Source organism: Schistocerca piceifrons, chromosome 6 (genome assembly GCF_021461385.2).
Source record: "Schistocerca piceifrons isolate TAMUIC-IGC-003096 chromosome 6, iqSchPice1.1, whole genome shotgun sequence".
Classification (NCBI taxonomy): domain Eukaryota; kingdom Metazoa; phylum Arthropoda; class Insecta; order Orthoptera; family Acrididae; genus Schistocerca; species Schistocerca piceifrons.
The window spans coordinates 197,106,981-197,119,379 of record NC_060143.1 but is presented as its reverse complement, the minus strand read 5'-3'; the positions used below and the strand labels follow the sequence as shown (position 1 = coordinate 197,119,379).

The window sequence follows — 12,399 nt, the reverse complement described above, 5'->3', positions numbered from 1 at the left end:
GACATTGCAACACATTCTTGTGGCAATGCAGATGTAAGGGTCTTAGCTGTCCTGTTAGGATGATGATGATGATGATGATGAATAAAAATAGTGATACCACAGACAACAGGCTAAGTGAACAAAAAAGGCAGTGAAGATAATTAATGAAATCAATTCCTTTTTGTTTATTTTATTTCTCCTTGTATTATCAAAAAGTAGACAGCGAATAAAAGCTGTAAGTTTAGAATACGCGTAATATTAACTTTTTAGGCAGATACCTTATGTCAATAAAGGTTTGCAATTTTGATTGGGTAGAATATGTTAAAAAATAAATTTTTCTCAAGGAGCCTCTTAAAAAAAAGGGGGAGGGGGTCATCTTATATTCAGGGTCATCTTGTACTCAGGTAAATATGGTACATCTTCTCATAATCAGATTTCTTTTAATAAGTTGAGTAATATTGGTTTTGTTACTTTCCACCAATTGCTCGGTAAATCATTTGATGCTGTCATCAGGCACACAGCAGTTTTTATTTTATTTATTTATTTTGTGGTTATGCTTTTATTGACATTTCAAATGACTCTCTAACTATGATGAGCAGCACTTTAACCTGCCAGGAAACCTTTCTCACTTTAGAGTTTGAAGTTAAGAGTACTAGATAACACATCCAATAAAGGAACAATGATGTCACTCAATAACTATGTGCAGGTTGTGAATCCTACCTGGTAGGAATTATTAAAACTTTATTTCATCCACTATGCATTTCATTGATCATGCTGTCATCATAAGGTAGGTTTCATTCTGTTTCATATATGTATTTTGCATTTGTATCATGCACATGTGACATGCTTTTAACAGCCAGTGATCATATGAGAAGATTAAATGCAACTCTGCACTACTGGTGAGATATTAACATTACTTATAGTTTTGAAAAGTGTAACACACATTTCTACAGAACTGAAAAATATCTACTTCCTGCATATCAAAAGTGAAATTGTTACTGTAGTGATAAACACAGATGATGTACTATGACAGCATACAGTAAGTGTTTCACATCTGTTACACAGTACATAAGGATACTATTTTTGTAGAAATATACATAATAGACTTCAGTGCTGTAATTAAAACACGTACTCCATAACTAGCGGAGGATGACACCTAACCTTCTCATCTCATTTTATCACAGGCTGCCAAAACACATCATGCATGTGCAACAAATGTAATTGTAATTGCAAAAAAGAATCAAACTCTCTTGACACTAACATAATACAAGGGCGTTCTGAAAACTAATGCCTCCAAATTTTTTATTCTGTTCTCAAAATCGACTGAGGTATTAAACATCATGCACATTACTCAGTTCACTTCCCCACTTTGCTGACAAGTTGCAACCCTCTGTCGCTAGAGGGCTCCAAATTGTAGAGTGTAACACAACAGTATATAATGAAACTATGTCCATACATGTGAGACAGCATGTTTTAATCGAGTTTCTGAAAGCACAAATTCAAAGAGTTTGTCAACACATGGAGCACCCTCTATTTCGGTATGACAATGTCAGACCACACACAAGCACTGCGACATCTGCAACAATCCAACGCCTTGGGTTCACTATTATCAATCGTTCTCCACACAGTCCTGACTTTGCATCGATTTTCACCTGTTCCAACAACTGAAGAACACTTTTACACTCTCCACTGTGATAGTAAGGAACCAGGGCAAGCAGATGTGAGGTTGTGGCTCCATTAACAAAGTCAAACATCCTATGGAGACAGTATTAATAAACTGGTTTCTCTTTGGGAGATATGTGTTTGTCATCAGGGTGACTACATAAAAAAATTTAGAGGTACTTCTTTAAGTTGTTTTAAAATTTTCAGACTTGAGTCCAGTTGTTTCCTGGTTAATTTGGGCACTGTACTAAGATTTTCTGACTCAGATTTTACAAATTTATGCAAATCAGAATTATTCTTTCCTTGTTCCACTATCTGATCATTATAATTGTTTTGCAACTAACTTACTTTCCTTGCTCATGGCAACAATAGGCAAAATGCATATGAACAGCCTGTCACTCTCCTTGTACATCTACTTTGCCACAGTACATCACATGAGATACGTCATGAGTGACATGCTGTAGACCACATATCTTGGAGGCAGCCATAATAATGTGACTTGACAGTGGAAATAGAAGTTATGAAATAACTTAGAACACAATCTAATATTAATTAGGTAAATCTCAGATCTGAACTGAAAGAGACTAACCTGGCAAAGTCTGATTCTGCCAGAAGAGTATTAACAGCCTGAAGACGCCGATGGAAACGATCAAGTGCACGGACCAAAACCGCTGTATCGCCTGTATCTTGTTCTTGTTCCACTCTGTTACTCATGAGCTCAAAGTAGTTCTGCATGTTTTGGAGCACAAAGTTGTTCAGTTGAGTTGTTGCAACTGAATCTAAATCATCACTGGATCAAGTATTACACCATCAGTCTTGATATGATATCATTAAAAATATACTGACATTACAGGTGGAGAAAAGAATGGCATACAGTTATCCTGGAGGAAACACACACAGTTCAGCTATACATACAATAGAAATACATATTGCACATCTTTTATCAACACCAACTAATTATCACTCATTTATTTGTTTAGGGCCCATTTTATTACATTCATGATATAGAACTTGTATTTTATTAGAGTATCTTAAGCATGACAGATCTTTATGATCAAAATTATACAGACAGTCAAGAATACTAAACTCGTTATTTCCAGGATGGAACCAAATGTCAAAAATTGATATTTTATGTGGTTCATCTTGAATGTGCAATGAGAGAGGAGCATATGTTTCTAAATGGCTTATGTTTCACAACAGACAATACAGAATGTAGTGCCTGTAAAGCTAAACACAAGAGCAGAGAAACGTTTTGTAACAAATGTCACCCTACTTTGAAGGAATTTATTATCATACACAGAAACATCATAGAAATTGGTTTGATAAAGCTACAAAGAGCTCGCTCGTAAAAAATGTTTGCACAGTAGAATTTGAGGAGATGGAATTGAATCATGTGGAAGAAGACTCGTAAATGAACACTTGTCAATTTGTCTGTGAAATGCATACTGCAAAAAATACACTGTGGAGAATATGGTGTAGCAGCAATTATTCCCCTATAAATAAACAATATGTGCAAGCAATGAGACAGGTTTGTCAATGGATTATCTGATACAATATTACAGTGGCAAACTTACTACAGTTTGAACTATTTATGTAGAAATAGCCATGTCTGGAGTAATGAAAATCCATACATAACTCATATCAGATTACTAGCAGCAATTCTCTACAAACCTTGGGCTGAAATTATGCAAGATAGATGAACAGGTCCTTATTTTCTGGCATCCATTTCAGTGGTCCACATTACATAGTATTCATTTGAAATGCACTGCTGTAGTTGTTGGGAACTTTAGCTCTTATTCCTCACGAGAGGGTGTGGTTTCAGTGCAACAGGATGCTGTACAACTTCAGTATTAATATTCCTGAGCATCTCGATAACAGATAATTTCATTATTGGACTGGACTGGAATCTTTTCCCCCTTTGGAGTTACACAGAATCATTGACGTGTGAAAAATCAGAAAAAAATTGGAGAGAAACTAGTTGGTAGTGTTCCAAGTGCCTGTCACATTCTGTAACAAGACGAGACATATTTGAGAGGACAAACAAAATTTTATGTGCCGATGTAATGCTTGCACTGAGATTGCAGTTGCCACTTTGAACAGTTTCTTTGAACTCAAGTTGTTCATAACAGCAAAAAATTTCCAGCCATTAGTTCCTAATGTTAAAGTACTCAGTACAGTATCCTGTACAAGCTATGTAATTATAGTCCTACATTTTGAGAACATCCCTTATATAACACTTAAAAATATTATGAAAAATAATGTCACACAAAGCATTAGCAAACATAAAATTAAAATTATTTTTCTTATTGCCTGCAAAGAACATTTGCTATGTATGAGTGAAGTTAATACGCATGCACCAAAATAAGCTAGGATAGTACATTTAAAGTAATGCCATCAACTGTATACTCAGTTCAGTGTTTTGAGGAATGCCTAGACATTACTGCTACTTTGAATCTGTTACTCATTATGGTGCAATCTCCTGCGCAAATTCAGCATCTTCATATAAAAACCAACACACACTTCACACTTTTCATTTCTGACACAACTACAGCATCTGCCACACAGAGAATTTAAAGCTTCCAACACGATATTTAACACCGGAGTATATGGAGTTAAAAACAGCAATAAAATAAAAGCCAGTAATAAATTTAACACGGAGCTCGGTTCCCTGAAAAGACTGGTCTTTACTCTTCTGGTGGAAAAATGTTGTTATTCTACTGACAAATTTGTAGACGACAGTTTTATAGTGCGAATAAGATAATTATTTATTTTATTTGTATACTGAAAACTAGTATGTATTTGTGTAGCTATGTGTCAGAAATGGATTTAAAATAATGTAAATATTTTTATTTCTGTTAAAAAATGTTCTTATTGCAAATCTTGACATGTCTCCTACATATCAATCATATGATCTGAAAATTGTAAGTAACAAGATGAATAAATCACATTTCATGTTTCTCCATAATTTCTCCTCTTAAGATACACAATATCAATTATAACAAGATAATGTTCATTACTAAGTCAGAAAGGTGCACAGCAGAGGATGAAATATGGTATTCAACATTGAACATAATATACAGCAAAAAACAAAATAAATATAACATTCTGTTGATGATGAAGCCATATTGAACAACCACAGAAGGAACTCACTCATAACCTTTTGCAACGAACTTTCTCAATATTCAATATAATCAATTCTGGGGATAGCAATTAATACCATCACCAGTCCTTAAAGTAACTTAAATGTAGTTGTTATATTTTCCTTTTTTATATGAAGATATTTGATTTACTTCTATAATATTCTGTAACAAGGTGCTATTATAATACTTAATCCTTTAGTATCGTACCTCTGATTGGGATCCTGAGAGCGTGGTCTATTCAGGAACATATCATTATATGATGCAACAACAAGGCAAAGGTCACTGAGAAATCCTGAACTACCAGCATCAACAAATTCTATCATATCCTAAAACAAACAAATTCAAAGTGCATGAGAATAAAACATTTACATACACACATAACAGCACGCAACAGTAAGACATTGACAAATATTAAGATAACTCATAAACATAACATTATGAGTAATATGAAAGATACTATTGTTATACAAGAAATCAGATCTCTAGTTCGTTTGTAGCAGCTCTCAATGGGCTCCAACCTTTTTTCATCATGATGTGATTTTTAAAATTACTGAAGACTAACAGGGAGTCTGCATTTCCTAATAGACAAAATATTTGCTAGCTGATATGACAAAGATAATTTTGAAGTTATAGTACTGACAAATATTTGAGATTAATTTTTAAATTACAAACCAACAATATTAAATTTTCTTAAAAAGTTATTTATTCAAGCAATTACCAGTTATGGATGTGTCTTCCAACCTTACTATGGTTACATATCCAGTTATTACAAAGTGAATAAAAATCAGACATTTAGGTTTTGGCCAAAGCCTTCTTCAGAAAAGGAAAAAAACACACACACACACACACACACACACACACACACACATATATATATATATATATATATATATATATATATTATATATAAATACAAAGATGAGGTGACTTACCGAACAAAAACGCTGGCAGGTCGATAGACACACAAACAAACACAAACATACACACAAAATTCAAGCTTTCGCAACAAATTGTTGCCTCATCAGGAAAGAGGGAAGGAGAGGGGAAGACGAAAGGAAGTGGGTTTTAAAGGAGAGGGTAAGGAGTCATTCCAATCCCGGGAGCGGAAAGACTTACCTTAGGGGGAAAAAAGGACAGGTATACACTCGCACACACGCACATATCCATCCACACATACAGACACAAGCAGATATATTGATATATATATATATATATATATATAATGGAAGGAAACATTCCACGTGGGAAAAATTATATATAAAAACAAAGATGAGTACCTACTCCTAATGATCCGACTCCTCAAGACACCATCCAAATTGAACCCTGCCTGGAACAGTTCCGTCCTCCGTCACAGCGGGACCCACCTCCTCTTCCTCAAAATCACCCTCTCCAAACCTTCCAGGAATATCTGACTTCCAGCCTTGCATCTCAATCCTTCTTAAAAAACCTTAATCCTACACCCAACATCACCACTGCTGAAGCCCAGGCTATCCGTGATCTGAAGGCTGACCGATCCATCATCATTCTTCCGGCAGACAAGGGTTCCACGACCGTGGTACTTGATCGTCGGGAGTATGTGGCTGAGGGACTGCGTCAGCTTTCAGACAACACCACATACAAAGTTTGCCAAGGTAACCCCATTCCCGATGTCCAGGCGGAGCTTCAAGGAATCCTCAGAACCTTAGGCCCCCTGCAAAACCTTTCACCTGACTCCATCAACCTCCTGACCCCACCGACACCCCGCACCCCTACCTTCTACCTTCTTCCTAAAATCCACAAACCCAATCATCCCGGCCGCCCCATTGTAGCTGGTTACCAAGCCCCCACAGAACGTATCTCTGCCTACGTAGATCAACACCTTCAACCCATTACATGCAGTCTCCCATCCTTCATCAAGGACACCAACCACTTCCTTGAACGCCTGGAATCCTTACCCAATCTGTTACCCCCGGAAACCATCCTTGTAACCATTGATGCCACGTCCTTATACACAAATATTCCGCACGTCCAGGGCCTCACTGCGATGGAGCATTTCCTTTCACGCCGATCACCTGCCACCCTACCTAAAACCTCTTTCCTCATCACCTTAGCCAGCTTCATCCTGACCCACAACTTCTTCACTTTTGAAGGCCAGACATACCAACAATTAAAGGGAACAGCCATGGGTACCAGGATGGCCCCCTCGTACGCCAACCTATTCATGGGTCGCTTAGAGGAAGCCTTCTTGGTTACCCAAGTCTGCCAACCCAAAGTTTGGTACAGATTTATTGATGACATCTTCATGATCTGGACTCACAGTGAAGAAGAACTCCAGAATTTCCTCTCCAACCTCAACTCCTTTGGTTCCATCAGTTTCACCTGGTCCTACTCCAAATCCCATGCCACTTTCCTTGACGTTGACCTCCACCTGTCCAATGGCCAACTTCACACGTCTGTCCACATCAAACCCACCAACAAGCAACAGTACCTCCATTATGACAGCTGCCACCCATTCCACATCAAACGGTCCCTTCCCTACAGACTAGGTCTTCGTGGCAAACGAATCTGCTCCAGTCCGGAATCCCTGAATCATTACACCAACAACCTGAAAACAGCTTTCGCATCCCGCAACTACCCTCCCGACCTGGTACAGAAGCAAATAACCAGAGCCACTTCCTCGTCCCCTCAAACCCAGAATCCCCCACAGAAGAACCACAAAAGTGCCCCACTTGTGACAGGATACTTTCCGGGACTGGACCAGACTCTGAATGTGGCTCTCCAGCAGGGATACGACTTCCTCAAATCCTGCCCTGAAATGAGATCCATCCTTCATGAAATCCTCCCCACTCCGCCAAGAGTGTCTTTCCGCCGTCCACCTAACCTTCGTAACCTGTTAGTTCATCCCTATGAAATCCCCAAACCACCTTCCCTACCCTCTGGCTCCTATCCTTGTAACCGCCCCCGATGCAAAACCTGTCCCATGCACCCTCCCACCACTACCTACTCCAGTCCTGTAACCCGGAAGGTGTACACGATCAAAGGCAGAGCCACGTGTGAAAGCACCCACGTGATTTACCAACTGACCTGTCTACACTGTGACGCATTCTATGTGGGAATGACCAGCAACAAACTGTCCATTCGCATGAATGGACACAGGCAGACAGTGTTTGTTGGTAATGAGGATCACCCTGTGGCTAAACATGCCTTGGTGCACGGCCAGCACATCTTGGCACAGTGTTACACCGTCCGGGTTATCTGGATACTTCCCACCAACACCAACCTATCCGAACTCCGGAGATGGGAACTTGCCCTTCAGTATATCCTCTCTTCTCGTCATCCGCCAGGCCTCAATCTCCGCTAATTTCAAGTTGCCGCCACTCATACCTCACCTGTCTTTCAACAACTTCTTTGCTTCTACACTTCTGCCTCGACTGACATCTCTGCCCAAACTCTTTGTCTTTAAATATGTCTGCTTGTGTCTGTATGTGTGGATGGATATGTGCGTGTGTGCGAGTGTATACCTGTCCTTTTTTCCCCCTAAGGTAAGTCTTTCCGCTCCCGGGATTGGAATGACTCCTTACCCTCTCCTTTAAAACCCACTTCCTTTCGTCTTCCCCTCTCCTTCCCTCTTTCCTGATGAGGCAACAATTTGTTGCGAAAGCTTGAATTTTGTGTGTATGTTTGTGTTTGTTTGTGTGTCTATCGACCTGCCAGCGCTTTTGTTTGGTAAGTTTCATCATCTTTCTTTTTAGATATATTTTTCCCACGTGGAATGTTTCCCTCGCAACCTCTTAGTTCATCCCTATGAAATCCCCAAACCACCTTCCCTACCCTCTGGCTCCTACCCCTGTAACCGCCCCCGGTGTGAAACCTGTCCCATGCACCCTCCCACCACCACCTATTCCAGTCCTGTAACCCGGAAGGTGTACACGATCAAAGGCAGAGCCACGTGTGAAAGCACCCACGTGATTTACCAACTGACCTGCCTACACTGTGAAGCGTTCTATGTGGGAATGACCAGCAACAAACTGTCCATTCGCATGAATGGACACAGGCAGACAGTGTTTGTTGGTAATGAGGATCACCCTGTGGCTAAACATGCCTTGGTGCACGGCCAGCACATCTTGGCACAGTGTTACACTGTCCGGGTTATCTGGATACTTCCCACTAACACCAACCTGTCAGAACTCCGGAGATGGGAACTTGCCCTTCAGCATATCCTTTCTTCTCGCTATCCGCCAGGCCTCAATCTCCGCTAATTTCTAATTTCAATTTGCCGCCGCTCATACCTCACCTGTCTTTCAACTTCACTCTGTACATCCGCCCCGACTGACATCTCTGCCCAAACTCTTTGCCTTTACAAATGTCTGCTTGTGTCTGTGTATGTGTGGATGGATATGTGTGTGTGTGTGTGCGCGAGTGTATACCTGTCCTTTTTTCCCCCTAAGGTAAGTCTTTCCGCTCCCGGGATTGGAATGACTCCTTACCCTCTCCCTTAAAACCCATATCCTTTTGTCTTTCCTTCTCCTTCCCTCTTTCCTGACGAGGCAACCATTGGTTGCGAAAGCTAGAATTTTGTGTGTATGTTTGTGTTTGTTTGTGTGTCTATCGACCTGCCAGCGCTTTTGTTTGGTAAGTTTCATCATCTTTCTTTTTAGATATATTTTTCCCACGTGGAATGTTTCCCTCTATTATATATATATATATATATATATATATATATATATATATATATGGATGGATATGTGCGTGTGTGCGAGTGTATACCTGTCCTTTTTTCCCCCTAAGGTAAGTCTTTCCGCTCCCGGGATTGGAATGACTCCTTACCCTCTCCCTTAAAACCCACTTCCTTTCGTCTTCCCCTCTCCTTCCCTCTTTCCTGATGAGGCAACAGTTTGTTGCGAAAGCTTGAATTTTGTGTGTATGTTTGTGTTTGTTTGTGTGTCTATCGACCTGCCAGCGCTTTTGTTCGGTAAGTCACCTCATCTTTGTTTTTATATATAATTTTTCCCACGTGGAATGTTTCCTTCCATTATATATATATATATATCAATATATCTGCTTGTGTCTGTATGTGTGGATGGATATGTGCGTGTGTGCGAGTGTATACCTGTCCTTTTTTCCCCCTAAGGTAAGTCTTTCCGCTCCCGGGATTGGAATGACTCCTTACCCTCTCCTTTAAAACCCACTTCCTTTCGTCTTCCCCTCTCCTTCCCTCTTTCCTGATGAGGCAACAATTTGTTGCGAAAGCTTGAATTTTGTGTGTATGTTTGTGTGTCTATCGACCTGCCAGCGTTTTTGTTCGGTAAGTCACCTCATCTTATATATATATATATATATATATATATATATATATATATATATATATATATATATATATATATATATATATTCATTCACACAAGCAAGAACATGTCATGTACACATGACTGCTAACTCCGTCAGCTTGGATTGGAATGTAACTGTCATGTTTAATGGAAGCAGCAATCAGGAGGGGGTGGGGAAGGGGAAGGAATAGCAGGGTGCAGGAGAGAGTACACAAACTAGAAGGACGTATAACAAGACAGCTAATAGATGCAGTGCTGCGAGGCTGCGAGGCATTGTGATGGGGAGGGGGTGGGAGCAGGAAGGAGAAAAAGAAAAATGGGAGGAGCAGACAAGGGAAGAGGCAGGTAGGTGCATTGGTAAAGGCAGCACACAAAGAGGTTGACGGAAGGTAAACTGGGAGAATATGTTGTAAAGATAGCTCCCATCTGCTCAGTTCAGAAAAGCTGGTGGTGGAGAGGATGATCCAGATGGTCTGGGTTGTGAAGCAGTCATTGATATCAAGCATATTATGTACAGCTGCCACATGGCTACTTTGCTCTTGGCCACAGTTTGGCTGCTGGAGAGCTAGTTGATAGTCATGCCAATATAAACAGCCAATATAAAAAGGAGCATGGCTGGATAGTGGTATCAGCTAGGAGAGGCAGGGGGCAAAGCTGGGATTAGGTTGGATTTGGTTGGAGGGATTGACGACAAAAAAGTGTTTCCATTGCAGAGATAAGGGGAAGAAGAGTAGGTCTTTGACAAGTCCAACATGGTTACATCCATCAATTTCACCTGGGCCTCCACAACCCAGTGTCCCACCTTCCTGGACGTCGACCTCCTCCTCAATAATGGCTCCACCCTCAACTCTGTCCACATCAACACCATAAACGATCAACAGCACCTGCATTTTGACAACTGTCATCCTTTCAACACCAAAAACTCCTTAACATACAGTCTGGCCATCCATGGACAGCATTTCTACAATGCAAGAACTCTTTTGCCCAGTAAGCTGAGAGTCTCACTGCAGCCTTCATAGACAGGCACTATCCCTCTGAACTTAGTCTGTATACAGATCTCCTGTGTCATTTTTACTCGCATCCCCTATCCTCCCACCTCCCCCAAGAACCAGCTACAAAGGAGTGCATCCTTTGTCACCAACCAACAAAACCATACCCTTCTTATGATTTTTATTACCTATCATCAAACCCTGAAATGAGGGACATTCTACCCGAGATACTTCCCACTCCTCAAAAAAATGGCTCTGAGCACTATGGGACTTAACTTCTGAGGTCATCAGTCCCTTAGAACTTAGAAGTACTTAAACCTGACTTAACCTAAGGACATCACACACATCCATACCCAAGGCAGGATTCGAATCTGCGACCGTAGCAGTCGCGCGGTTCCAGACGGTAGCGCCTAGAACCGCTCGGCCACTCCGGCCGGCTACTTCCCACTCGTTAAGTGGTGTTCCATCACCCACCCAACCTCCCCAACATCCTAGTCCATACGTATGCCACTCCCAATCTCAACCCCTTGCCACAGGGATCATATCCCTGTGGAAGACCCAGGTGCAAGACCTGCCAAATCCACCCACTAAGAACTTCTTATACCAGCCCTGTCACAGGCTTATCATGCCCTATCAGAGCTTGGGTCATCTGTGAAAGCAGCCTTTTGTATACCAGCTCTGCTGCAATCACTGCACATCTTTCCCCTTCCCTGCTCCTCTCTTTTTCCTTTTCCACTCCCCCCCCCACCACACTCCACTTCCCTGCCCCACAGCCTTCTGACGCTGCACCTGTTAGCAGTACTGTCCCACTTCTAGTCCCTGCATGGTAGGCAAGACGCCACTCTTCTCTTCTGCCACCCATATCCTGCTACCCCTTCTCATTCCTCACTTTCTCCAGATTGCTGCTTCCGTTCAATGATAAAGTCACATTTTGGTCCGTGCTGCTGGAGATGGCGATCATGTGTGCGGGAGGTGTTCTTGCTTGAGTGAATGATTGTGCATGTGTTTCCTTTTTGGAAGAAGGCTTTGGCCAAAAGTTAAATATGTAACAGTCTTTTCATTGTGCCTATCTGCAACTCTGTGTGTCATCTTTATGGTGAGTAGGAATCCAGCATTTCCCTTATATTGTTGATGTTAAAACGGATTTTTACATTGTTTGATTTTGCCTAATGGCTGTTTTTCCATCCCACGACTCTGTGATGTTTCCTTTGTTACTATTCTTTGAAGCATTACGCTTCTCAGTGTCCATTCTTTCTCTTCTTTCTGCGTTTATTCATCGCCTTCAAAACTGCATATGTTCTGACTTCTGAGTCACACTGTATC

At 40.9% G+C, this 12,399-nt stretch overlaps 1 protein-coding gene across 1 annotated transcript in view; it reads right to left on the bottom strand.

The window, feature by feature from the left end:
- The window catches only part of LOC124802658 (vacuolar protein sorting-associated protein 51 homolog), a 134,336-nt gene that overhangs the window by 60,000 nt on the left and 61,937 nt on the right, over positions 1–12,399 (bottom strand). Inside the window, exons 7-8 of the mRNA XM_047263564.1 lie at positions 4,989–5,107; positions 2,231–2,431 (exon numbers count right to left, since the gene is read on the bottom strand). Coding sequence (XP_047119520.1) covers positions 2,231–2,431; positions 4,989–5,107 — 320 coding nt within the window. The remainder of the gene's footprint in view (positions 1–2,230; positions 2,432–4,988; positions 5,108–12,399) is intronic.